Genomic DNA, 27,885 nt, shown 5'->3' on the forward strand with positions numbered 1-27,885 from the left:
AACATGAGTCGGCAGTGTGATGAAACCATCAGAAAAGCCAATGGCACTTTATCGTGCATCAGCAGATGCATGACAAATAAGTCCAAGGAGGTGATACTTCCCCTCTATCGGGTGCTGGTCAGACCGCAGCTGGAGTACTGTGTGCAATTCTGGGCGCCGCACTTCAAGAAAGATGCGGATAACCTGGAGAGGGTCCAGAGAAGGGCCACTCATATGGTTAAGGGCCTGCAGGCCAAGCCCTATGAGGAGAGATTAGAGAAACTGGACCTTTTCAGCCTCCGCAAGAGAAGGTTGAGAGGCGACCTGGTGGCTGCCTATAAGTTCGTCAGGGGGGCACAGAAGGGAATTGGTGAGTATTTATTCACCAAGGCGCCCCCGGGGGTTACAAGAAATAATGGCCACAAGCTGGAGGAGAGCAGATTTAGATTAGATATTAGGAGGAACTTCTTCACAGTTCGAGTGGCCAAGCTCTGGAACGGGCTCCCAAGGGAGGTGGTGCTCTCCCCTACCCTGGGGGTATTCAAGAGAAGGTTGGATGTGTATCTAGCTGGGGTAATGTAGGCCCAGCACTCTTTCCTGCTTATGCAGGGGGTCGGACTCGATGATCTATTGAGGTCCCTTCCGACCCTAGCATCTATGAATCTATGAATCTATGGTCTCTGTGATGCACGTTTCATGCCATCTGCCTCGTCCACTCACTGGCAGGATAGAAGAGAAAACCACCTGTGTGCCCATCTCCTTCAGCACGCACCCCAGAGCTTGGTAGTCCTCCATCAGGTGATCAGGGCTCCTCCTGGCCGCATCGTTAGTGCCCACATGGACTAGGACCATGGGGTAATAATCGGTGGGCTGGATTAAGGCCTGGAGCATCCCTTTCACATCCTGAATCCTTGCTCCAGGTAGGCAGTATACTTCGCATGCCGAGGGGTCCCGGCAACAGATGGGGCCCTCCATACCTCTCAGGATGGAGTCACCAATGACGATCACGCGATGCTTCTTCCTCCTGGCCTTCTTGCCTCCTTCAGCTTGCACGGGATGCGGTGAGTGTGGAGTTGCCTCCTCCCCGGTTTTGTCCTCTCCGTCCTCCTCCTCCAGGGCTTCGTACCTGTTCTCCAGCCGGACTGGAGGAACTGATGCTGCCGTGTCTCGAGCAGCCCTATATAATATATATATTACTATTCAAAATATAGGGCCTGATTCTCACTTCAAATTTATACTAAGGTCCTTTCACCTGAGTTTAGCAGTAGGTATAATTAAACTATGTCAGAGCAACAGGAAAGGGCCTTCATGTAAATGAGAATGGAGGCTTTATATGTACGAGGCAGTATTATTAACAACAATCTGGGTAGTTAAGCAAAATAATATAAGAAAACAGACCAAACTAATAGCTGGTATAAGTAAGTTGATTGATTTTGACCTAATGTCTTCCCCTTATGACAATGGCTAAATATTTTTAAAATAAAAACAATGCTCAAACAGCCAAATTATACATTCAGTAGCATGTTTGTGGTGACGTGCTGATGCAGCTTAAGTTTCTTGCAAGATCAGACACACAAACTGTATATCAAGAGAAAAGCACAGTCATATATAGAGAGGGTATATTTTACCTTGCGTGCTATGAATATGGCCAACCGGGTCTTTAAAAGATGTTTTATTATTCAAAACAGTAAGGATCGCGTGTTTGACCCTGTCTAAGTGGGTTGTAAAAAAATGAATAAGCAGTGAATTTATGTATAGTATTCCTTCCAGGAGAGAGAAAACCAAAATCTTTTAGTACTACTAATCTCCTGAAGTGCTTTATTAGAGCAAAAGAGGGACAGGAGAGATTTGGGTCCAGTTCTATTTTTTAAAGTTATGGGTGCATACTGTTTAGCTTTACTTTTTCCCTGTGTGCATAATCTAAGACATCTGTTGGCCATGGTTTGTGGTTTGAAAAACATCCAACATATGCAGCGTGATTTAGTTCTAGATGGACCTGCATGTTTATTTCAGGCACAGCACTGGAATTTGTGTCATAATTAAAGTTATCTAATAGTTTAATATAATATTATTAAATAGTAATTATGTAAAAGACTGTAGTCTAGTCATTGCCAAGCCAGATCAGACAGTGGTTTACCTAACCCAGTATCTTGTCCCTGACAGTGAACCATATACTTAATATGAAAGAAAATGCAAGAAAACCCACAATGACACTGCTATTGGAGAAAAGCAGTATTACTAATGCTATACTTAATCCTAAAGCATCCATATTCTAGTTTAGGGGTTTGAATTACATACTAATAATTACCCCACATTTTGAGACACTGCATGGAATTATCCATGTAACATAAGTAGTTTCACCTTGGAAATAGCAGCTCCAAATTTGGAAATTAAAATAGAAACCTGACAGCGCATCCTTTGTACTCATCTCTGGCAGCTGATAATCATTTGACTGTGCGTATCTGTGCCTGATAAACAGAGCTGTGATGTTCTACTGGACATACACTTATAGTAATATTAGTAATGGCATTTTCAGTGACCAGAGTTCAGCCCACTTTATGTTGGCTTCTTGTTAACCTCCTTCTATTATGCTGTTAATCTAGTTTCAAGCAGAGATAATGGTATGTCAAATGCTGAGAGTGTTTGAAATTCAGGCTCAGATCCCAGCTTTACAAAACAGCCTCTTATAATGGATCAAACCAAAGCCCCCAATTTAAACATCTCTGAACTTTTAAATGCTTAAAAATCTGAATATGCAGCTTGAACGAGCCCCTAATTTCACAAAACTTTATACAACTTAATGAAGAACATTCCTTTTTCAGCTTTTATTACATCACAACACCTGGAAGTATTCTAGGTACCTCACAGAAGCAATTAACCAGAGTCCCAGTCTCCAAAGCATTTAAAATAAATTTATCCATGACTAAATAAGTACAGATCACAAACGCACAAAAAGGAGGTGAAGGAAGAGGAAAAGTAGGGGAACAAAGTATTAAGGTTACTCAGAGGATGAAGTGCACAGGAAATCTTCATCCATTACACTCTAAGTAGGTGAAGGCTAAGTAGGACTTAAATCCATCAAAACATGGCTAGACATTTTCTGCTAGCATTCACACAATCCAATCCATTGATATCTTTAGTTCACTGCTTGTAAGAAGAAATATAGGTAAAATAGGGAATTTTAAACTGTTTCATTTTGGAATAACTGAGATCATCCCAGTAGGTGGAAAAATAGCAAACTAATTGAAGGCTGCATCTGACCCCCATGTAATTCAGATTTAAATTAACAATAAAAACAAACAAACTGGGGGATGTGGGGTGGGGCTTAAACATTATTTATTATTGGACGTCCTGTTGCAAACCTCAGTAGCTGGAAAAGAACCTGTATCTAGAACATGACACACACACACACACACTCACTCTCTCTCTCTCTGAAAGAGGTTAAATGTTTTTAGCTGTGTACAACCAAATAAGCAGACACAGTCCACACCCCTTAGGATTTTATAAGTTTAATTCAGACAGACAAAACAATTCAGGCATACACAACACTGGTAAATGTTTTACTCAGAAGTGGTACTTGCCACTTGGAACAGGAAAAGTGGATAGATTTGCAGAACTGTTCTTTTCAGGAGGGATTTGCACGCTGTAGAAGCAAGATGCACATGTTGCTTTAGGAGAGGGGAGAAACTTATTTTTATAAAGTTCCTTGTGACAAAAGCTACTAAAAAACTTCTGTTTATAGTCTACAGGAGAGTTGCTAGGGTATATTTCACCTTGCTGACAGTGACAATGTTCATTATTTTTATTTTTGGTCACAAAAATGGAAAAATCCACTCCCATGACAAAAAATCTGAGCACAGTGTTCTTGGGATTAAAACGTATTAGATATAACAGGAAATAGCTACAGCTGCCTTTTAATCTTGTGCCAAGAGAAACTTGTCCCATATACCAATATTTGATCAGCTGTGTGGAAACTAACAACAATTGCAAAGGTCACCAATGTATATTAATACATATTAGTATCTTTTTTAAAATTCATTTGTCTCCAGCCATCTCAGAATCAGTAAATGAACAAAACTGTCAAATGAATAGTTATTTTGAGGAAGAGAGGGTGGAAGAACTAGTCATTTTAGAGTTAAAACAAATGTTTGGCTGCTATGACTGCAACTGCCTGTTACATTTTGAGACTGTAATGTGACCTTTAGGCCATGTTGACATCCTTAATGTACGTAATACACACTATGGTCAATGACATAACTTTTACATACCATAACTAACTCTTCAATTTATTCCTGGCTCTGGGTCACCATCACTCGATGGGATATCTTCCAGGTTTTCAGGCATTGCTGCATACTCATACCACAAAAGGAGCCAGACTGGAGGCTTTACTTTTGAGTGAGGAGTCTAAAGTAGAAAATTAAAGTCAAGTTAATTTTGACATATTTTGTCAAAAATTGATTAAGGTAATGAAGAAAGGAACACCTGGTTCCAGGGATCTAAAACACAGGAGAGCAGGAACAATTTCTGAAGATTTTAAACATATTTCTTCTTAAAACTGCAGAGATTTTTGAGTTAAGAAGGCACTAAAAATGAGAGGGATATTTTAAATAAATGCATTTCATTTGAAAAACTTAAGGAAATCCCATAAACGTTCAGATTTTCAAAGATGCCTAAGGGAGTTATATCCTCAAACTCCACTGAAATGCATAATTCCCTCTAGGTTCCCTTGCAAATTCCAGCTCTACCTTATTCTTATTTGATTAACTATTTCCTTTTTAATAGAACTCTTGAAAAAAATACTTGGATATTTTATTATAAAATTATTTAAATGTCAATGCCTAATAAAGTCAAATTTGTCAGGGTAAACATCTGTCAATTACAGCCTAGATCAGGAGTTGGCACCATTTTGCTGTCCTAAACTAGAGCCTGCAACCTGGGTCCCTGCGGTGGGTTGCAAATCTCTGTCCTCTCTCCCCCTCTCTATGTCCCAGAGCTCAAGCTACCTGTGCTACAGGTACCATACCTCTTTGTAGCGAGGATAGGTACAGGTAGGAGGAAGCAGCAGGAAAAGCTGCAGAGAAGGGTGCTGCAGAGGGGATGGGTGGCTCAGTGAAGCTCCATGCAGCCAGATCCTGTGCTGCCCCAGGCTGGGTTGGATCTTCAGTGCTGTAGCAGGGGGGAGAAAGCCTGGGTGCCAAAGCGAAGGGGCGCGAACACGTGCTGCCCAGCCAGGGCGGGGCATAGGATGGAGCCACAAGTGGCTCATTCTGGGGGGCCTGGGGACAGGGAAGGGTGGCTCCTGCCACTGTCCTCCCGAGCACATGCACGACCCTCCTGAGTGTGCCCCCTGATTTGTGTGTAGGGCAAGGACAGGCTGCTGTTGCAGGCTTTGTCTTGGTTGCCAAGCTTTGTTGCTATGGCACCGCAGATCTTCCTGCACTAGATCAAACCTCTGGCACGGGGCATATAAGTTGCTGACCCCTGGCCGGGACACACAGAAGTTAAAAATGGAAAGTTGATTCTATTCAACTGTTGTCTGGCACTGCAGTATGCACAAAATGTGGCTTGATCTTCTGGTGCTTAAACATGAGAGTGACCTTACTTGGGCGATTAATTGAATTTAACTTGATGCCTACATGAATTCATGGATTTTTCAAATTATCATTTTGAATTTATTTGGATAATTAGCATAAGAGCAATTCAGATGCTCTACATCCTGCAACTGTGAAAATGTTTATATTGTCCAAATATATGCGTAGTGAAATTTAAGACCTAAGACCACAGGATGAAGCTGAAGCATTAATTGCACTTGAGATTTGCTATTATATTCTTTTCTGTCTTCACATCCTTCTCTCTCAACCAGCTCTGTACAGTGTCCCTGCCTTCTTGGTGCACACAGTCCTCCACTATGAGCTCTTGTTAGCAGCATAGGTGATGTGCAAGTATTGATAGTGATAGAGTAACTCTGCACAGTCGCTGCCCTCAACCCCACCACTGCTGGGTGCTGGTTCCAACCAGGTTGCAGCCCCGTGCCTGCCATCAGCACAGAAATCTGTGGAGGGCGTGTGCCCCCTATGCCACCTTGATGTGCTGCCTCTGGTTAGCAGCATCTTCCTGGCTTAGTGATATTGAAAACTTCCATATTCTTCTGGCAAGCATCATAGATATTTGACCTGCAGCAGGTATAAGTTAGCATAGGCTTCATTCCCCTCAAGAGAGCTACACTTACTATCACCTGCAGATTTTCTCTTTAGCATGACAGTGTTTGCAGAATCAGCATTTAAAGCATGAGTTCTCTTTGGATGCTACAATTTAGTTTGGTCTGTTCACTCCAAAAAGATAATAGTAAATTTAGATAACATCCAGAATTGATCCTGATTGTCAAAGAGGAAAGTGTTCTTAATAAAGTTATTTTAACATTAAAAATGCTTGATGATAATGTGGGAATTATTTGGGACAGGTGATGCTTTAATAAAGAACTTTTATTGCAGGATTCCCTGTATAAGTGCTGACTTGAACTGTAAATGAGGTCTGTTAAACAACAAGAAACTCAGAAGAATACCAATATGCAAGCTACAACTTTCATACTGTGGGCACATCTACATGAGACATTTACTGCAGAGTAGATTAATTAGCTCCATAGTAAATGTCACACATCTACATGTGTACCCTTATTAGGCTGGAGTAAAATAATTAACTCCGCTGTAACTATCCTACTGCAGAGTTTTCTACTCTAAAGCAGCACAAGTGTTGATGTTGTCTCGGCTGGCTGGGGCATGAGGGTGCTTCAGTGTGGGGGGCTGTCTGCTGACTGCTCCAACCCAACTTAAAGACCTGGGGGCCTGGGCACACATTCAAGTGGTGCACCCAGGAGCAATAAACTCTGGTGTGATAAGCGCCAGACTTTATTGCATCACATTAATATGCACGTGTAGATGTGCCCTGTCTTACATAAATCTCATTTAATCTGAGACTGTACTCTGTGTGTGTGTGTGGGTGGCTGTGTGTCCGTGTGTGTTTGTACACGTGGGGGAAGCTGAAAGCAAAGCAAGATTAATAGCTTAGTATAATTACCTAACATAGTATCTCTTTTCAAACAGATACCGTGTAGCCATTTGATCACCATCAGTTTTCACATCTGTCATTGCTTATTAAACTAAGAGGAAAGGAACTGAAAATATCTTCTGGAGAACACACAAACAAGAAATATCTCAATCAAAAAGGAGATACTTGAAGTTAGGATCTGTCACACCTCCCACAACGCAAGACCATTCGTAATTTACTTCACGAATTGGCAAACTGAGGCCATGAACAAGTGTCACCATTTGGACTGGGAGAAAAGCCAAGGAAGAGGGAGGGTAAGCACTAGTTTCCTGTCAGCCCACCCAGGGGTCAGTTGTCAGGGAGACCTATGGGGACTTTGCATGGGAAAGTTCTCCTGCTCACCACACCAATCAGCTGATTAGCATGCATGTGCATATTATCTAACCTTGCTATTAGACTTTAGGTAGTGACACTGAAGTCATTAAAATTGCATGAAAATGCTCTTGAAGAAAGCATTTCTTGAGTACAGCAATTTCCCATTTTAAGCAATAAGGCAAGCAGAAAACTTGGTCTAGACTAAGACAACAAAATAAGACCAAGACAAAGGGCAAAGCGTAGCCTAAGTCAAGACACAACAGAAACTTTGCTAAGTCTAACATAGTCCTGAGGACATAGTGTCTCCCTGCAGCCAGGCATTCAGAAGTTTTCTGGGGGTTTGCAGTGGGTGGAGGTCCCACAGGTTTCATCTTTACCTGCACTTTTATGGGTAATCCATACTCCTTCTCCCTCTTGGTTGCCTTGACAACAACATTGCTTTTTCTACTCAGAATGTTTTCCTGGGCTGGTTTTCATCCCTCTCAGGCTGTCTCTTGGTTCTATAAGATCCCTAGCTTTCACAAGTTTTGTCATGTTCATGGTATGAATGTTTACAAGGTGTTTACAAGGTGCCTACTAGGGCTGTGTGATGCTTTGGCCACTGATTCAATTCAGTGGAGATTTGGCCGCTGAATCTCTAAATTCAAATCGAATCAGGAGACCCTTTAATCTCTCCAAATCAAATCAGAACCCTCCGAATCAATTCAGAGAGATTTGGAAATATTCAATGATTTGGTCATAGACACAGCTGTAAATGTTTTTTCTACATACCTCAAGGTACCAAGCGGCTTGTGAAGCTGAGATGCTGGGGCAGATGGAGTGTCCCATGGGCGTGCGGGGGGTCCCCAGTGCACTTGGTAGCAGACCCGGAAGTGGACCAGAAGCACTTCCGGTCCACTGGGGAGCATGCCGGGGGTCCACCCCGCAGCCCCTTGGCTCAGTGATTGGTGCTTCCTGGGTCTGGGGGGCCACCTGGGGTCCTCCCACAGCTGATCGCCAAGCCGGGGGGTGACACGCACTCAGCGGCAGACCTGGAAGTGAACTGGAAGTCCTTTTGGTCCACTTCTGGGTTTGCCACCAAGCACATGGGACCCCCTCCTCCCCGCACTCCTGTGGGATGCTTGATCTGCCCCACCATCGCAGCATACATGAATTGCACCTGGTACTTTGAGGTATGTAGAAAAACATTTAAAGCTGTTTCTATGGCTGAATCACTGATTCTCTGAGTCAGGATTGAATCTTCAGATTCAGATTTGGCAAATCGAATTGGGGACAGTGAACCGAATCAATGAATTGAATCGCTGCCCCTGATTCGGGCTGAATCTGAATCAAATATGGCCTATTTCGCACACCCCTACTGCCCACTTTGAAATGTAGCCCTCTGGTTCCTTAGGCCCTATCAGTGTTTACTGCCCATTTAAGCAGTATGGCATGTAGTCTATTTATTCAACTTCTTTTCTTGCGTGGCACATGGGGGGGGTAGACTTTCATGGAACAAGGAAGAATGCTTCCACCTCTCCCTGCACTGTTTCTGTTCTTCTTTGTAGCTCTCAGCTGGGACACATGTATGCTTCAGCTTCTGGACTATATTTCTAGCCTTGTTTGTGGCCTAAGATGCTCAAACCAAACTCCCAGATGAAAGGTGGCTTGAAACCAGTGATGGATGAGAAAATTGGACAAAACACAACTTCTGATTAGATCTTGTCAGCAAGCAATATTTTGAATCAAAGACGAAACAAGCATGGGGTGACTATTAAAACAAAATCACATTTATATGACAAATGCGGTGGCCAGAAATGTGTAATAAAACGTCAGCTCTTACCAGTAATAAATAGACCTAGCCATTTAAAAAAACACACATTACATGGTAGAATTTGCATTTAAAATTGCTTTGTTACTCTGTACCGAGTCTATCATAGTCTGGGGGCTTTCTAAAGACAACATACAGTCCTTCAGCTTCAATCTCTTTCACTGCTCAGGAGCTGCAGATAGGACTCAGGAGGAAGCTGTGACCCCTGACTACAGCATCAGTCTTTACACACAAAAGGCTGCATATGCATTAGTGCTGCTAGCTAAATCAAACCTGGCCTCAGAGTCAGAGTCCCAGTTCCAAATACACAGGCCTTTTTTTTTGCGTGTGCTTAAGGGGAATCTCATTTAGTTGCAGTAGTGAGTAGGGCTGCTATTTTTAAGACAGCATCCATTATTATAGTACTATGATGCACATAGACAGTGAGCTCAGTTTACTGCACACACATCTGCCAAGACAGGAAGGATTCCAAGTTAGAGCAGAAAAATAAACTGAAAGGAGACACAAAGTCAAATAGCAGGAAGGCTTATTGGAAAACGTTAATAAAATTAATGCTGAGGGGCAAAAAGCTGACTCCATTAACAACAGTCCATTCATAGCATCTGAGGAAGTAGGCTGTTTCCCACAAAAGCTTATGCCTCTTTCAACCAGTTAGTCTCTCATGCTATTTACAGACATTCAGGGAGGTTGGGGGAGGTGAGATCATATTAAAAATGGTCACCCGATCTTAGTTTGTCCAGATGCAGACCTTAAACTTAGCTTCGTAGTTAGGCTGATCTAAGTGTAAACTGTACAGAAGTTCAGGAAAGTTAGACTGGGCAAAAAATGGCCAGCCCAAACTAAATTAACCATACCTTTGAGATAGTCTAACTTAGATTGGGTCCAGCAAGACAAATCTAAATGAATTTCTGTACATATTCCCAGCCCAGCTCCTGGTCCCAGCCCTGGGGGTGCACTTTTCCTACCCCTCCCCTCCCATCGCACTGGGCTATTTTTATCTCCTTGGTTCCTCCCCCATGGATCAGCTAGACACCCTGATCCTGGCAAACCACTCCTGGTACTAGTTTTACCAGTGTTTGCTAGAGCTGGCAGCCAATGCAAGTCAGTCAGTGTGGAGGGTAAGCAGTATTGAGGGGGTTGGTTCACTAAAGGGGGGGATTGTTCTACTAGGGATGGGTGGTATCAGAGGGTTAAAAATAGCTCCTGGTCTGGGATGGAAGAGTCCCCCACCCCAATCCAGCCAACCCCTGCAACCCTGCAGAGCCATAAACCTCCAGGCCAGCCCCCTCCAATTTGCTCACTTCTTCCCCCACGGACTTATTTTATTCAGCCTCCTGGGACCAATGAATGCTGGTAAAAATGGCTCTGGGATCAGTTTGCAGGATTGGGTGTAGTTTGGCAACTTCAGGCGGTGGCTGGGAGGGTCTGGGGGTTTTAGCAGATTTGGAGAACCTGCTATACACCCTCTGATCCTGGCAAATGCTTCCAGACCACACCAACCCCCTGTGGTCTCTGCTAGCCCACATGATCCTCACAAATCTCCATGTGGAGCCCACTGGGTCCTGATTCCCCCAAGCCACACTATGGACTCTGCTAGCTCTGCAATCCCTCCAACCTGCCATGGACCCCACTAACACTCCTGATCCCTCCCAAAGCCCCTGGTAGCCCCCATCCCAATTTACCTTAGATCAAATGGCCATTTAAAAGCAGATCTAACTCCTCTTAAACTTCTCTGAATGTCTGTACATTAGATGCCACCCATCCCCTGCCTCCTGACTTCAGACAAACATGGCTAACTACTCTCTCTCTCTCTCTGTTAATGATATACTGTTCATTTTGTATTCATATACTGGACATTTCACTGTTCAATCAGTAAGGTGGTTGAAAGGACCAAATATACTTTTGCTATCATTTAAGCAAAGGAGGAACAGTCAATGTGGAGAATTGAGTCTAAGATTAAGCAGCCAAATGTAAAGTTTTAAGGTTCTCTGCTGTGAAAGCAAACATGAAAGATACTCTAATGTTTAACATATATTCCAATAAACTAACATGTTTAAAAGTCAATCATAGAAAGAAATTACTTAAAAAATAGAGGAAATTTAACTTTGGAGTGTCCTTATTCAATTATCAATTAAGAAAAATTCAGCACATGAAAAACACCCAAGGATGATAATTTGCTGAATGAGGGTCTGAATTCTGAGTTCAATTTTACCTTACACAGTAGCTCGAATTCTGGCACTGGGCCATATCATACAGGCAGTGAGCCAGGAAGTAGGTGAGAGAGTGATCCTTAACATGAACGTCAGCATAAACAGGGAACTAGTAGATCCATGGCAGTGTTCTGACCCTCCAAAGTGACCGCAGGGTAATCATAAACAGACAAAATATTTAAATGATCATGAACGTGAAAAATGAGAAATGTGGTGCAGTTACTGACACAGAGTCCAAGATTACAAGATGAAAAGGCAAAAGAACTATGTTTGGACAAGATCGCAACATTTTTGTGTGTACATGTGCTTTTTTGCAAAGTATCAGATACAAATAATTATGGGTGCAGAACGTGACACTAAGTTTTTAACATCTGGTCCTGTGTTCGATAGCTGTTTATGATTTTATTGCACAAGTACTGACCCACAAAGTAGAGATGCCAAAATATTTTATTGATCAGCATAATTCTAAAGTACTAAAACATGGGTTTGCTTATTTTTATCAGTAAAAAATTCTGTTAAAACATCATCATGTTTTGGATATGAATGAGAGGTCAGTAATATGACATTGTGGTATCAGTGCTTACAAATACCAAACTCTGAATTAAAAAAAAATCCATCTTATGTGGTGCCACAAGAGAAGAAGCAAATGGCAAGGTACTCTGTGCTCTATAAATATGTCCCATGATAATGGATCGCCTTCTTCCAAGGGAGTCTGATAGTTCATAGAAGGGGATTACAAGTGTTGAATGATAGAGGAAGTGTTGTTCTATAGGATTTTTCCCATAGAAAGTCTGGAGAATTTCTCTATGTTGGGGAATCTACACAGAAAATGGGCTGGGATTCCTTCAGCATAGGGAATCTCCTGCCACTGGGAGAAAGCTTCCTTGTCCTGCCCCATGCCTACCCATCTCTCTTGCTGCCCCTCAAATCTCATGCTACTCTTACTTCATGTTCTCCCTGCCTTTTCTACCTGCTTCCTGACCCTGAATCTGCTCTCTCATTCTCTTTTATCTTGCTGACAGTAGAAACCCATGGCCCCTGCAAATTCTATGCCTCTACACCAAAGGACTCTTATACAGTCTCTTCATCCACATCCAACACAAATCTGACTTTACAATTAACACTCCTGTGTGGATTTTCCTTTTAATTTGGAACGCTTTGTGCTAATGTTGCTCAGATGCATTTCCCATCAATACAAATACTAAAAATTGAGATCAACTCATAAGTCATCATTAACATGTAGAGGAAGCTCAGTTTACATGCTTCATACCCCAACCCCACAACACAATATCCACAAAAGTCTCAGTCTACTCACCTCTGTAACATAATCCCTTTTTGTTCTAACCCCACTCGCCAGATAGACTCATGTTTATTTGATGCATGTGCAAGTCAGATGCACATCTCACCTCTGATTTTTTACTGCTTAATTGAAACACAAAATTAAGTACATATATAAGATACGACTGCTTTTGTGAGTTCAGCTAAAGGTGAATAATGATACTTTATGATGTGAAAGCTCTGGTTTCTTAACATTATTATTATTTAAGGTTTTAGTACAATAATTATGTCTCTCTGGATTATTTAAGAGTTTAGTACTAGGTCTCTGGATAAGGTACATACATGGAAGTTGGCATGAATGAAAACATTGCTTTAAAATCTGATTTCCTCAGTTTCTGGTGTGGAGGCATTTGAGTTAAATTTGCTCAAAACACAAGCCTTTGGTGTAGTAAATATACACATATACACAAGAACCCACTGGTTTTAATACATGATATTTGGGGATTTTTCTTCATCCCATGGCTAGATGGTGCAAGATATAGTAAGCTCTTTATTCTGTGGGTATTATAGAGTAACTATACACCCTTTTATAGTAAAGGTGATTTTTTTTCCTTGAGACGTGTATTTATTACAAGATGGTTAGCATACATAAGTCATGAAACATACATAAAATAGTTAAAATAACCTAGTTACAAAATAAGAAGTGTACATTTTCAAAACCCTAGGAAACAATGGGATCAGTATTTTACAAAGTACATATAAAAGTACTTCATATACAAAGAAAAATACAAATGTGCAAATACCATTCTCACAGGTGGATATTTATCAATTGAAAAATGCTAGAAAACTCCTTCATTCCTTCGTTTTGAAATTTCAAATGTATTAAAAACAGCTACATTTCCTACTCTGTGTACAATGTGAAATTTGAATTATTTTGTCAAAAGAGGAACAATGGTTAAAAAAGGACAACTCATTTAAGAACTCAAATCTTAAAAATGAAGTCAGTTGGGTTAGTTTCTATTAAATTACAAGTAAAATGTCTAGAAAAAAACAGAAAATATTAAATCATATATACAAACTCTCTGAAATATTAGTTTGCTATTTAACATATTAACATTTCAAAACAAAAAAATGGGTTAGCTTTCTAAAGACATCACAATGTCATCACAAGTTGTAGCATGTAAACCACTATCAATTTTGGGCTACATAAAAAAAACCAACATTCCTCAGAGATTTTAAATTGAACACATACAATGTTATCAAATGTAAAAATCTAAAAACCGTCTTCCAATTTATGTGCAAAAATGTTTTTAAAGTATCAAATCACAACACATCAAATCCAATTATGTACATATTTAATAATTGTAAATGTTGTTAACTAGCTACTATTGTTCTGCTATAAATAACTTACCTCTGTCCTTCAAAATGTCTGCATTTCAAAGATTTCAGTGCAAGTGCTTGCTTTATTGTTTAGTGCATTATCACTGTGTTATTTTTTTTTTAAATTTTACAGTGAGCAGAACAGCACATAAATTAACACATACAACTTCATGGAGAGAATTTCTCCTACAAAAGTCAGTTTGTGACCAATTTCTTCTTGCTATTGTCATCTATTGTCCTATTGTAGATAAACACAGAATTGAAATGCCATAAATTAATAGTAAACTTCTTGGTAGAGAAAAGGGTTTGAAAGCAGCTAGAAGATTCAGAAGAAACCTTTCTTTGAAAATAAAATATTAGATTTCACTTTTTGGTCTTAAAAAAAAAATAAGTGTCCAACACATTTGCCAATCTGGTATGCATGTCACTGAATTAAAAAATGTAACTATTTTTTCAAAACTGCAGAAATGGTTCCCCATATACTTGACTACGCTGAAAACAAGACTGTTTAGGTTTGTTACTCTTACATAAACCTGGTGAAAATACAACTCTACTTGAAGGAAAATATCTACAGTTGGTACTGGACAAGTTAAAACTGGACAATTTGAGCAACTCTGTAATTAGAAAAACAGTTTCTGATGGTAGATTAATTCCTGTGCAATACAGCAGGCTCATTTAGCTAGGAGACATACTGGAAAGAACAACACTACAGCTAATTGGGTTATTAATTCAAGAGGTCCTCCCTGATGGAGAAAAAATATAGTTATAGTGGTTATAATATTTAAACAGATGATACTTCAACATATTATGAGAATTTATGGCTGAAATGAAAAGAAGGTTTGCTTGCTCAGCAGTAGCATTTAAGAAAATATCTTCTTATACAATGAGGTGCTGAAAGCATTTCTTTCCTACAGTTGGCAGTGGAATGGTATTCCTTGTTACGCATCTGAAATACAGCTCTGGATTTTGTCCATCCATTGCTGAGCGCTCTGTGCATCTTGAGCACAGAAATTGTACACACGTTTACTTGTCTTGAGCTGTAAAATGGAAATAGAGTATCAGATAGAAAAATAAACAGATAAGATACAGTAAGTAATTCACAACTTTTTTTCATATATATTATATCCAAACTGTTTCTTTTTTGTTATAATAAACAAAGGCTCTGAATTTTCACTGTGCATTCAGAATGACGACTATTTGCTAGGTTTGCAACAGTTTTTCTACTGTAACTTTTCAGCAGGCAGCACAAAAACATTAACAAAAGATATGTCTCTAAACAAAAGCCAGTAGAGTAAATGTACTTACATCAAAAAACGCTTTTTCACTAGCATGCTTTGGAGCTCCAATTGTTGGGGAAGTGGGAATCACTGTTTCTACTTCTGCAAGATCTATGTGTCCCTTACAGCTTGTGTCTTCACCAGAGTCATAATATCTCAGCTAGGGCACAAGAGAGGGAAAACCACATGCAGTTTCCAAACAAATCAACAAACAATATGCCTTTTAGGGCCAGAACTTCATGTTTGTTCTTGCTATGCTTGGCACAATCTAGGAGCTGAAAGATGTCAGCAGCAATTGGCACTAAGGGGCTTCACCCAAGCTGCGCTGTGGTTGGGCAAAGGGAAGAAGCAGCCGCAGCAGCTGGGTTCTAGTGCTGGCCCATCTTAGATCGGATCGCTGGATCATTCTGGCTCATTGCTGGAAAATGTTCCTGATGGCTGATTTAGAGGATTCTGAGGGTGGACAAAATTTGGTTGGTTTCCAAACCATCTTTGCATGACCCAAATCCTCATAGACAACTGGCTGCTGGGCTGGTTCTGATGCAGAATTTGCAAATGTTGGAGTTTGGCTGAGTGACGTAAGCCCTTAGGTCCATTCCCACAGTTGCATCACTAGGTGGTAGGGATGTTTATGCCACCCCTCTGTTGAGGGAGTTTTGTAGTTGGCACAGGAAACACTGGGGGAATCCTCAAGGCTTCGTAGTCAAAAAGCCTGAGGGCGAACTGATTCAATCCATGTGGGTTTCTCTAAGCTGCGTAGACTGGATCAGGAGAGAACAGACACACATCTCTCCTCTGTGGGAGGGAGCAAACAAATGCCTGCGCTGGCCAAGACCAGAAGCTCGAGGTTACTCTCTGCTTGCCAGACGTTGCTGAGGGCAGCTGAACATCGCAGAGCTGGGGCCCTCCTTGATTGGCTGTGGAGTACATGCCCCCAACCCTTTGCTGTCATCATGCACCCTCCCCACGCTGAGCCCTAGGCTGGAGTTGGGCAGGGAAGGGAACTGGCTTCAGCTCTGCCAGACCACAGCCCCTCTGCCCAGTTTCGGCTTCTGGCTGGAGCAGACGGGGGGGTGTAGCATGCCAACGTGGACACTAGGCCTCTGTGAAGCGGCTAGCATTCGCTTTGGATTCGGATTTGGCTGATTCAGGGGACAGTGATTCGATTTGGTGATTCAAATCACTCCCAAATCGATTTGGCCGTATAATTCAGAGATTCGGATGATTTGGCAGCAGCCGAATCTCTGAATCAAACAGGTCCTGTCCCCTGCCCACTCTCCGAGCCCCGCCCGTCCCAGCTCTTTGAAAAAAAAAAAGCCCACGCTCACCAGCTGCTGCTGGGCAGGAGGTGATCCCCACTGCCCACACCACGTGGGGGGCTCTGCCACGAGCCTCCTGACCCCCACCCATTCCCGTAGTCCCTCCTGCCCCAGCTCCCAGCCCTTAAAAAAATAAAATCAAATAAAAACCCCAACTCACTGGCTGCTGCCTGGTGCGGGGGCAATCCCCGCTGCCCCCCACTGCCCTGAGGCCACTGTAGCAGTTGGTGAGTTTGGGGTTTTTTTTTTTTTAAAGGGTTGGAGCTAGAGCAGGTGGGGCAGCTATGGGGGGGCTGGAAGAGAGGGCAGGGGTTGGGAAACTTGTGGCAGAGCTCCCCCATGCAGTGTGGGGCAATAGGGGGCAGTGGAGATCGACCCCCAACCCCTGCCTGGCAGCAGCCGGTGAGTGGGGGCTTTTTTTTAAACAACCAGGAGCTGGGGAGGGCAAGACAGCCATGCAGGGGCTGGGACAGCAGGCAGGGTTCAGGGGGGTGCTCAGGGGGGCTGGGGCCTGGTGGGGGTCCCCCCATGGTCCCCTCTCTCTTCCACAAGCCTCCCCTGCTTACCAGCACGGAGTCTGGGTCCAGCTCCCTGCTGCAGCCAGCGGGGGACTGCCTGAATTGCCAAAGCTCTCCAAATCTTTTTTGAATCAATTCAGAGAGCTTTGAATCGATTCAGACCTTTTAATTGGTCCCCTAATTTGATTCAGAGATTCAGCCACCAAATCAGGCCGAATCTCCTCTGAATCGAATCAGCATATGAAGCTCTGAACAGGCCTAATGGACCCTAATGGACCTTAGGGTGTGCAAAGCCCTGGCTCACCCAGCAGGAAGCCCGGAGCTGGCAGGGGGAATCAATATGGACCCTGAGAGAAGTATTTGTGTTGGGTGTCCCCATGCCCCCTGCCCCACCCTAGCTCTGGGCTGCACACTGGCCAAGCTGGGGCTGTGCAGATCCTAAGGGATGGCTCCCCACACCTCTCTGACCAGTGTTCTGGCAAGCCAGGACTGTGTGACCCAGAGGGAAGCATCTATGTTGGCTCCCCGTGCCCCCCTGCCCACCCCTGCTCTGGGCTGCGTGCTGCCTGGAGCTGGGAGCTGCAGCTGGGCAGAGGAGCTGTGCGGGAAGGTCTTTGACAGCTCAGGGGTGAGGCCAGTTAGGCACTGGGCTGGATCAGCAAAACGTGAGTCATGCTACAGTGGGCTGCTCTACAAGAGGGAATGGGAGTTGCAGGGAGCTGCAAAGCATCTTGGGATGGTAGAGGACTGCAAGCTAACCTGAGTCAGGAGGGGATCTGAGACATTCAATAGATCAGTTTAACCTAAATCAGTCAAACCTGATACTACTTCCATCCAGGTTTATCTTAAACTGGGTTTGGCCATTTTGAAACCAGCTCATGTGTTCTGAACTTATGCTCTGTTACAGGTTTAAGCCGGTTTCCAATCACTTATACTGATTCATGCAGGGCTGGACTTGCTGCTCTTAGGATGGCTCTGTATAGAGGAAAACAGCAAAGCTGCCCCAACACAAAGTAGAAGCTAGTTTTTAGAATGCAGAAGGACAGGTGACAGGATTCGTGATTTCCTCTCATGATTTTCATCCGTTATTGCACTGGAAACTAAGTCTCTGGACAGGTGTTCAACTGCAGCACCAAGAAAGTTCTGAGAAAACATGTTGAGAAGGGGAGCATATAGGTGGTCCAGCGCCCTGGCTGCAGAGTTACACATTCACCTCAAAGGTGAGATCTTCAAACAGGGGGCAATAGGGGGCTGCTCCTTGGGTTCCCCTTGGACCAGGGTAGGGGGGCTGGCTGTCAGTGATCAACTGGCACCTACTGAGAAGCAGCAACTGCAAAGGACATCCCTCTGCCCTGCAGAGGGGCAGGGTTGAGAACTGCTCTGCTCTCCTCAAATCTACCACCCTTTGTGCTGCCACAGTTTGAAACCCAGTTCTTGCCAGGGCTTTTGAAGTGGCAGTAGAAATTTCCTTACTGTAACGCTAACCCCAAACCCATTCCCTCACCCTGACTACTCTGCTCCAGATGGCACGTTTGGGGGGAGGGGGGGACAGAAAGGAAGGGGATGAAAAAGGTGACTGTAAAGGTGTTACAATTGGGACTAGGAAACTCCTCTCTCCAGAGAAGTTGCTGTTCAAAACAGATACCACTCGGTAGTGGAGTCATCACAGTATTCTCCTCACAAACCACTTGAACACCTGTACACTCTCTTTTTGGGTCCTAAAAGGGAGTATGTCTTGCTGGAAATGCAGCACCTATCCATAACTTAGCAAAAGGCTACCTCAACTTGCCTTGCACCAAAGAGTTAACAGAAGCATTTATGCCCTGTATTGTTAAGGACGGAAAGTGATCATCAAAAATTCAAATATAATTTTAGATAATTATAAACTACATATAAAACTGACATGTTTTCTATACTGTACTTAGTGGTTTAATGTAGTTTTTCTACAAAGATACTATGATTTCAATGATAACTACCCTAAAAATTAGTTTCAATACCAAAATAGTTCCACAAAAGAAAATCTGGTATTTGCAAGCTAAAAAAAGACATTCCTGTGAACTGGATATAAGTAGTAAAGACAAAACCTCCCATTAAAGAAGAGACTGTACTTCTAAATTGAATTTACTTCCATTTGTCCCTTTTACTTACATATTTATGTTACATGGACAATACTCCTTATGTGTTTTGGATAGACACAAATTATTAAAAAGCAAGGCCTTTTATATATGAAGGAAAAGAACCTATCTTCATGTACTCTGAGGAACCCAAGTATTAATCACAACTAGTTAATATTTTTAAAGATACTGAACTAGGACATATTCAACACAATTATAATGATATCAATAATTGGGCATTTAAGGAGCTATCAAAAACAACATATTTGAGTGAAATTCTGGCTGTATTAAAGCCAAAGACAAAATGAATATTGTCTTGTCAGATTTTAGGGCCAAGCTATCCTTTGTTCTCAAAATATGAAAACAATTTAGCACAAAAACTCCATTAAATTATCACATATGCAGGTTGCTATTGCATTACAAGCATCTATAACAGCTCAGTGGATCTTTGTGCCAGGACAATTTAGCTAAAAAAATTATCCACAGTGTATACTGTACTCTAACCCATCTTTATACGGTAGGCCTCAAACGCGAAGTGCTCTGAAAACCAAGAAGTGGTAAAATGCCTGGTTTGGGAGCATAAAGTAATGACTGCAATTTGCACGGGAGTCTTAAACAACTTTGACAAAGGTAATTCTACAGCATACGTGGAAAAGCTGGACAATGCCACAGAACTAGCTCAACAAGGCAGAGGCGTAGCAAGCTCACTGAGCACCATGGCTGGGGCTGGGGGGATGCAGGGTATGCCAACCACTGTAAGCAGGCAGCAGTGGGGGACATGGACAAGGGGAAGAGCTATTGCTCTTGGGCTACTACTGCCACTGGTGCTGCTGCTGTAGCAGAAGCAGCTCTGCTTTGCCAGCAGCAGCCCTGTGTTGGGGCTCCCTAGTAGCCAACCCTGGTGTCCCTGTTTGCTCCCCCTCTAACCATGATACATACATATTGGGTGCCGGGTTGTGCAAAGACTCTCTGGGGAGAGGCAGCACCATTCTGCTGACTCTACTCACACCCTGCCCTGCCCCACCCCCCACATGCAGTATTTGGTATAGTGCTGCCCTGTCTGGTTCCTATGGATGAGCAGGGGCAGCATAGAGCTGTCCCCTACAAGGCTATAACTCCATGGAGGCAATTCAGGTGCCCCGGGGAGTCTCAGCCATGGAAGTCTTAGGCTGGTGCCCTGCTCACCCCACCCTAGTTATACCACTGCAACAAGGGCCCAACTCTTCCGGAACTGGCATCCTTTAAAAAAACGCTCCTGTAAGGGGAATATCTTCTGCTGTAAATGCCTTGAAACAAAGGATTTGTGCTCAACAAACAGACCACTGCCAGATCACAGTGTCTTTTTAGAATGGTACACCAGATAGTGTTACCTATGTTTTTTAAAAAAAAAACAGAAGCTTTATATGAAGGAAGGTATATCAGCCACACACATGCTACAAACTCATCCTACCCACCCGCCCACCCACATACATATTCATACAGATACCTATATCTACATATCATCTGCAAACAGTCACTACTGCATTATTGTCAAACTACTAAATATGCTTAATAAGTAAAATGTAACAGGTTATTAAGCTAAAAATCTAGTTTCTGAAAATTTTACCTGGTGTTTTGTCACATCCAGTACAAACCAACGGGGTTTCCAACCTTTTAACAGAGCTCCTCTTTTGTAAAGTGTACCTTCAAATGACCTTAAAAGGTAAGGAGATCAGAGGTGTTACCAAAAAGATTTAATACGTGAATGTTGATTTTATATCCTGAACTCCATGGCACATAGGACAAACTGAATTTTTTCAGTCACCACTTTTATTTAGCATTTTATTTCAGGTATAAACATAAATAAGATAAATCACTCAGTGCTGTGGGCCCACTCAAGTACACCATAGTTACTTCTGGGATGAGACAGCTGTAGACTGCCTCATATACACCTCATTTTACTTTTAAGTATTAACAACATGATTATTCTGATTTGAAGGTAGAGAAAAGGGACAAAATGCAACTCAGCATAATCAAAAACTGTGACTGGCAGCAAAAAAGCAGCAGAAAACTTAAGGTATATAGGATCATAGGAAATTAGGGCTAGAAGGGACCTCACAAGGTCATCTATCTAGCTCCCTGCTCAGTGCAGGTTCACCCCTGACTGTTGGCGACACGTAGGGGGTGCATGCAGGTGCATGTGCACCCCAAGCTTGGTGGTGCATCCCCTGCAAAAAGTGCTGCCAACAATGCTGGTGGTGCCTGTGGGCAGTCGCCACTCGCCACCCCCCTCCACCGACATCATCGCCACTGGCCGCCATTGCTGCTGCTGGTGGTGTCTGCGGGTGGTCACCGACTGCTGGTTGGCACTTGCCCTTTTCTAACTTTTCTAGGTAGCCTGTTCCAATGCTTGACCACCCTCATAGTCAGAAATATATCCATAATATCCAACTTAAATTTCCCATGATGCACTTTGAGGCCATTGCTCATAACCCCACCCCCTACAGCCACCGAGAAGTCTATCTTTTCCTCTTTAGAACTGCTCTTCAGGTATTTTGAAGACATCAAATCTCTTCATAGTCTTCTCTTGCTCAGCGTAAATAACGCTAGTTTTTGCAGCCTTTCCTCATAAATCATGTTTCCCAGGACTCTAATAATTTTTGATACTCTTTGTTGGCCTCTTTCCAAACTGTCCACTTCTTTTTCGAGGTGTTGGGCCCAAAACTGGATGCAGTACTCCACATGAGGCCTCACTAGCACCAAATTAAAATTCAGTTTTTAAACTGAGGGTGGACAAATGCACATTTCTACTATATTCCTCATCATTATATCAGCTGTTTGATTCCTTGAATTTATCTGACTTTAATAGTATGAAATATAGTAGTAAATTGCTAGCCTACTGAAGATAAGGTTTCAGAATGATCCAGCAATTACCCAGTTTACCTATTTTCATCATGCCTTGATGTGAACTGATTGTATAATGTGGTTGCTCTTCTGTCCACTCCATTAGAGGGAGTAATGCTCATACTTTGTTCTTCACCCAGTCCACTGTCAGGAAGATGCAACAAAGACCTCTTCTGATAAGAATGGAGATTAGCAGATAATATCCCTGAGGACCCAGAAGGATGTCTCCGAAGCTAAAAAGAAAAATGTACACTTCAGCTAAGGATTTTAGACATGTTTCGAACAGAATAGCTCTCTAAAACTTGATTACCTGATGAATTAACAACCAAATTATCAAATGAATACATTACCAAAAGTATTTCAGCCAAAATTTCCCCAAATCCACAACTCTTCTTGCTAATCCACATTGTCCATTATTAGCACAGACAGCTATACAGCTTGAATAGCCAAAAAATGAAGTTAGTCTCATCACCAAGACCTAATTATTTTTCCAAAATATACCATATGATATCTCCTTATACACAATGCTATTATTATTAACAAAAGCTATTCCAGTAAAATAAATCTGCAAAGTATATTTTTAAATATGTGTCATATTCATTAACTGATTAATGAATATGACACATTAACTCATATAACTCATTAATGCTTCTTCCAGCCATTAGTTAGAATTAGTAAGAAGTTATTGTTTATTCATTCCACTCATTCATAAACATAATTCAACAGTGACTCAAAAATAGTCTGAAGAATACAGAGGCCAACATTTAAATTTTAATTGCACAAAGCAAGCTGTATTGATTAGCTCTTGGTGAACTGCTTCATTTTAGAATCCCCTTTTATACAAATCTACATTTAAAGGTCATGTCCTTTGATACAGAGGATCTTCCAGCTTTACTCTGAGTGTTTTGACTAGTTATTAGATAGCAGCACTAACAGCAAATGGATAACTGAATACTTGAAAAATAAAGAGTTGCTAAACTGAATACTTGAAAAATAAAGAGTTGCTAAACCTTTATTTTTAATTCTGAGATTCCTGGCAAGGATAAAAGTGACCACAAAGAATGAAAAATGTGTCAACCTTTTTGCTACAGAAAAATTCTGACTTCACATGAACTGCACATTACAGATGACTCCTGTATGCACATTTAAAAGTACTTGCTCCCAGAGATTACTATGAACTTAAAGAACTAACTGGTTTTCCTGTACCTACAAGTAAACAGTTAAATACAGCCGAACCAATCTTTTTGGCAAGCATACCAGTGTAAGCCACACCCCTTCCCTAATCTGCTGCCTTTCTATACCTCCCTAATCTGATGTCTTTTTTTCTGCCTCCTCCCCACTCTGCCATGTGCCAAACACAGAAGCAGCCTCTGCCACAGGTTGGCCACCTCTGATTTAACAGATCGTCAGAAAACTGCCCTGTAATTCTGCTTCTCGGATCTGAATTTATAAACTTTTATGCTTTAACTCCTTTGCACAAAGTTAGCAGAATTCTATCGGTTTCTGGAGGTCAGTGACAGCAGAGTACAGGATATGGCAGGCAGGATGTCCGTTACTGGACATTGTGTATGGTTCCCAAAAGGCACAGCTATTACCCTCACGCATTCCAGGCGGGATGTGGTATGATATCAAACAATGGTATGCTTTGTGCCCACAAAGATCAAAGTAATTTAGAAGCTGTGAGAGTCACACCAATCTTGCACTAAAAATCTAGGAGTCAAAAGTGAGAATCCTTGCGGATGGTACTTTTAGAGAGTCTGTTCGCAGTGTTATTTTACAGAACTACACTGTGATGTAGTGCTTTATAAAGTGATATGCTAAAGCACTGAGGTCAACCTTTTTGGCAGTTATGTCTCAGAATTAACTCAGAAGGACCCTTCCAATCTCTTTCCCCTAGTTGATCTGTTCCTTTGCTTTCTGCTCCCTGCCCCATGTTTCTTGACCAAGCTGCTGCTCTTGTGTCTGCTCCTTGCCCTATCTACCACTGTTCTGTTAGTCCACCTCTCAGTCAGCTGTATGTCACACACAGAGGCTGCTTGTGCCACCTGTGACACCTGTTCAACAGGTTGGCCAACCTGTGCTAGGAAGCAGAGTAGCAGATTTTCAGATTCAGTAGTTATACTCTTGAACGGCACCTATTTAATGAAAAGTATACATAGTGATTTTAAATAACACCATGCTTTAAACAGATGGGCTGCAGCCACACATGCAGGCACATGAGCTTGCAGCAGCTCAAATAGAAGCAGTGCAAATTTGTGCTGGAGCTTTTTGCCTTAGCACACATGCCTGGATATGCACTTTGTTGTGGAGCAAATTGTACCACCTGGGGCAAAATAAGCCTGCTTGGCTTCTCCCAGATTTGCAGCCAGGGGGAGCTAGAGCCCAGGGCCAGCACCTGTGCTGGCTCCTGCACTATAAATTTCATAGACATTAGGGCTGGAAGGGACCTCGGGAGATCATCGAGTCCAGCCCCCTGCCCAAAGGGCAGGAAGTCAGCTGGGGTCATAGGATCCCAGCAAGATAAGCATCCAATTTACTCTTGAAGGTGTTCAATGTAGGCGCTTGAACCACCACCGCTGGCAGACTGTTCCAGACCTTGGGGGCTCGGACAGTAAAGAAATTCTTCCTTATGTCCAGCCTGAAACGGTCTTGCAGGAGTTTGTGACCGTTCGACCTCGTCATCCCATGGGGTGCTCTGGTGAACAGATGTTCCCCCAGATCCTGGTGGTCACCCCTGATAAACTTGTAGGTGGCCATCAGATCACCCCTGAGCCTGCGCTTTTCCAGGCTAAAGAGTCCCATGGCTCACAGCCTGTCATCGTAAGATCTGTTTTCCTGACCTCTGATCATGCGCATGGCTCTCCTCTGGACTCTCTCAAGCTTCTCCACATCTTTTTTGAATTGTGGAGCCCAAAACTGGACGCAGTACTCCAGCTGCGGCCTCACTAAGGCCGAGTACAAGGGGAGAATGACGTCCTGGGATTTGCTCGAGAAGCATCTATGGATGCACGCCAGCATTTTGGTCGCTTTACTAGCCGCAGCATCGCATTGGAGGCTCATGTTCATCTTGTCGTCAATGATGACCCCCAAGTCTTTTTCTTCTGTAGTGCTAACCAACGTAGCACTGCCGAGCCTATAAGGGTGCTGCAGGTTTTTCCTCCCAAGGTGGAGAACCTTGCATTTTTCGGTGTTAAACACCATGAGGTTCTCGTCTGCCCATTTGCTGAGCTCGTCCAGGTCAGCCTGGATCACCCGCCTATCTTCTGGCGTGGATGCTTTGCCCCAAAGTTTGGTGTCATCAGCGAACTTGGCCAGTCCACTCCTGACTCCAATATCCACATCGTTAATGAAGATGTTGAACAGGATGGGTCCCAGGACAGAGCCTTGAGGGACCCCACTGGTCACAGGGCACCACGATGAGTGACTGCCATCAATCACAACCCTCTGGGTCCGACCACGAAGCCAATTTCCCAGCCAGCGGATCGTGGTGGAGCCAAAGCCACAACTGGCCAGTTTGGCCAAGAGGTGATCATGGGATACCAGATCAAAAGCTTTTTTGAAGTCAAGATATATGACATCAATCTCTTCTCCCTTGTCCAGGTGATAGGTCACCTGGTCATAGAAGGAAATGAGATTGGTCAAACAAGACCTACCCGCAACAAACCCGTGCTGGCTGTCCCTTAGAATGTTAGCCTGGGCCAGTCCCTCAAGGATGGCCTCCTTAATAAACTTTTCTAAGATCTTCCCCAGGATACAAGTCAGGCTAATGGGCCTGTAGTTAGCCGGATCCACTCTCCTCCCTTTCTTGAAGATCGGCACCACATTGGCCTTCCTCCAGTCTTTGGGCACTACACCAGAGCGCCAGGAGTTTTCAAAGAACCATGCCAGGAGCTGGGCTATGATGCTCGCCAGCTCCTTGAGTACCCTGGGGTGCAGGTTGTCAGGGCCAGCTGACTTGAAGGTATCCAGCTTCTCAAGGTGTTCCTTCACGAGGTCAGCATTGATGGAGGGTAGGGGATCCCCCTCACCCAGATTTCCCTGTCCCATAGCAGGCATGGGCATCCCGTGTGACTGATGAAAGACTGACGCAAAGTACTTATTTAATAGGTTGGCTTTTTCCTGGGCGTCAGTTGCCCCATCTGGTTTAGCAGGGGTCCAACATTGCCCTTGCTTTTCCTCCGGCTCCCCACATATCTGAAAAAGGACTTTTTGTTGTCCCTGATGCCTGAAGCTAGTTGGAGTTCAGTTGCAGCCTTGGCTTTCCTGGCCTAGCAAGTAGCTCGGGGCTACTCTCTCTCAGGAGCTTCTGGGGCCCAGCCAATTGGTATCTGGGGACACTACCCCTTGTGCCAGCTGAACTGCTGCAGCAGTATCCCAAATCCATTTTTAAAAATACCCCAAAATCTGTGTTCTTCCACAATTAGAACAAAAGACCACTCTACACACACACACACAAACACACACGCACACAGAGAGACAGACAGGGCTCGATCATTTGGGCAATGGTTTATTGGTATATTTAACAATGGTAAAGCAATTTGGAAGCCTACCAGTGTCTCTATCATTATAATAAAATTAATTCTAAATATCTATATGTGTGAATGTGTGCTTTTGGCTTTCTTCGCACATGATGGGTGTGTAATGGGGGGATGTGCAGGAAGGGGCTGGGAAGGGGTGTGGGAGAAGGCAGGTGGGTGTGTGGGTGGGTGTAAAGGGGACCGTGTGCCAAGCAGCACTGGGTCCTGCCTCCATGGGACTGAGCTGGCCTGGCAGTGTGAGCGGCCCCAGCGCTGGCAGGACCCGGCACGGCTCAGCACATGGTCCCTGCATGCCACGCTGAGTCCAGCCTCCGGCAACAGTGCTGCCTGCCCCACTGTGCAGGTGGGGAGGTGGCGCATGGCAGGACTTGGACCAGCGTCAGATGACTCACTAATCCGGCTTTGCACTGGAGTGGGTCGCATGGCTTCTGTGCAAAGGCACAGTAGCTGCATGGCACAGGCCAGATTGGGAGCATTTTCCAATGAGTCCCACTGGCCCAATCTGACCCAGGCAGCTAGTGTGCCTTTGCACAGGAGCTGTGCAACCCGCTCTGGTGCAAAGTCAGATTAGCAAGTTGTACGGCGCTGGGCTGGGCCGGGTCCTGCCACACGCCACCAGCTCTGGCCACCTGCCGCCCCCTCGCAACCCCTCACCACCCCACGACCCTGCCACATGCCTGCCCCCCCACCTGGCCCCTGTGGCAGCAGGCAGCGTGGCTGTAGCTCTGCTGCAAGCATAGGCAGGCAGTGTGACCCAGACTCCTACATGCAGAATGGACCCGGCCTGGCCTGGCCCAGCCCATCCAAGGCCGTGTACTAGCGGGCCAGGCCGGATCCATTCAGCATGTAGGAGCCCAGGTCACGCAGCAAAGCGACACTGCCCACTGTGCCTGCAGCAGAGCCACAGTCATGCTGCCTGCTGCCACTGGTGCCACAGGGGCTGGGTGGAGGGGGGCAGGTGTTTGGCAGCCCCTGCTCGAGCCCCTCCATGTCCTCCACTCGGACATGCCCCCCGCACTGCACCTCATCCCCTTCTACTCCCCAAAGCCCCCAAGAACCCTGTCCACTCCCAAACCCCCCTAACATCCCTCTGCCACCCCTCACACACTCACACCCTCCCACCCCCATTTCCTAACTTACCTTGGACAGTGCTGGGGAGC

At 43.8% G+C, this 27,885-nt stretch overlaps 1 protein-coding gene across 6 annotated transcripts in view; it reads right to left on the reverse strand.

Moving 5' to 3' along the window:
• Positions 1-14,797: 14,797 nt before the first annotated feature.
• Positions 14,798-27,885, reverse strand: part of SBF2 (SET binding factor 2) — a 491,808-nt gene continuing 478,720 nt past the window's right edge. For all 6 annotated transcript variants that reach the window (XM_090032682.1, XM_090032680.1, XM_090032679.1 and 3 more), the window contains 4 exons: positions 22,227-22,420; positions 20,911-20,998; positions 15,382-15,513; positions 14,798-15,113 (listed from right to left, as the gene is read on the reverse strand). In XM_090032682.1, the coding sequence (XP_089888808.1) occupies positions 15,015-15,113; positions 15,382-15,513; positions 20,911-20,998; positions 22,227-22,420 (513 nt within the window). In that variant the 3' untranslated portion in view covers positions 14,798-15,014. The remainder of the gene's footprint in view (positions 15,114-15,381; positions 15,514-20,910; positions 20,999-22,226; positions 22,421-27,885) is intronic.

The sequence above is a fragment of the Crocodylus siamensis genome, chromosome 2 (assembly GCF_052110815.1).
Source record: "Crocodylus siamensis isolate JL-2025a chromosome 2, ASM5211081v1, whole genome shotgun sequence".
Taxonomy (NCBI): domain Eukaryota; kingdom Metazoa; phylum Chordata; order Crocodylia; family Crocodylidae; genus Crocodylus; species Crocodylus siamensis.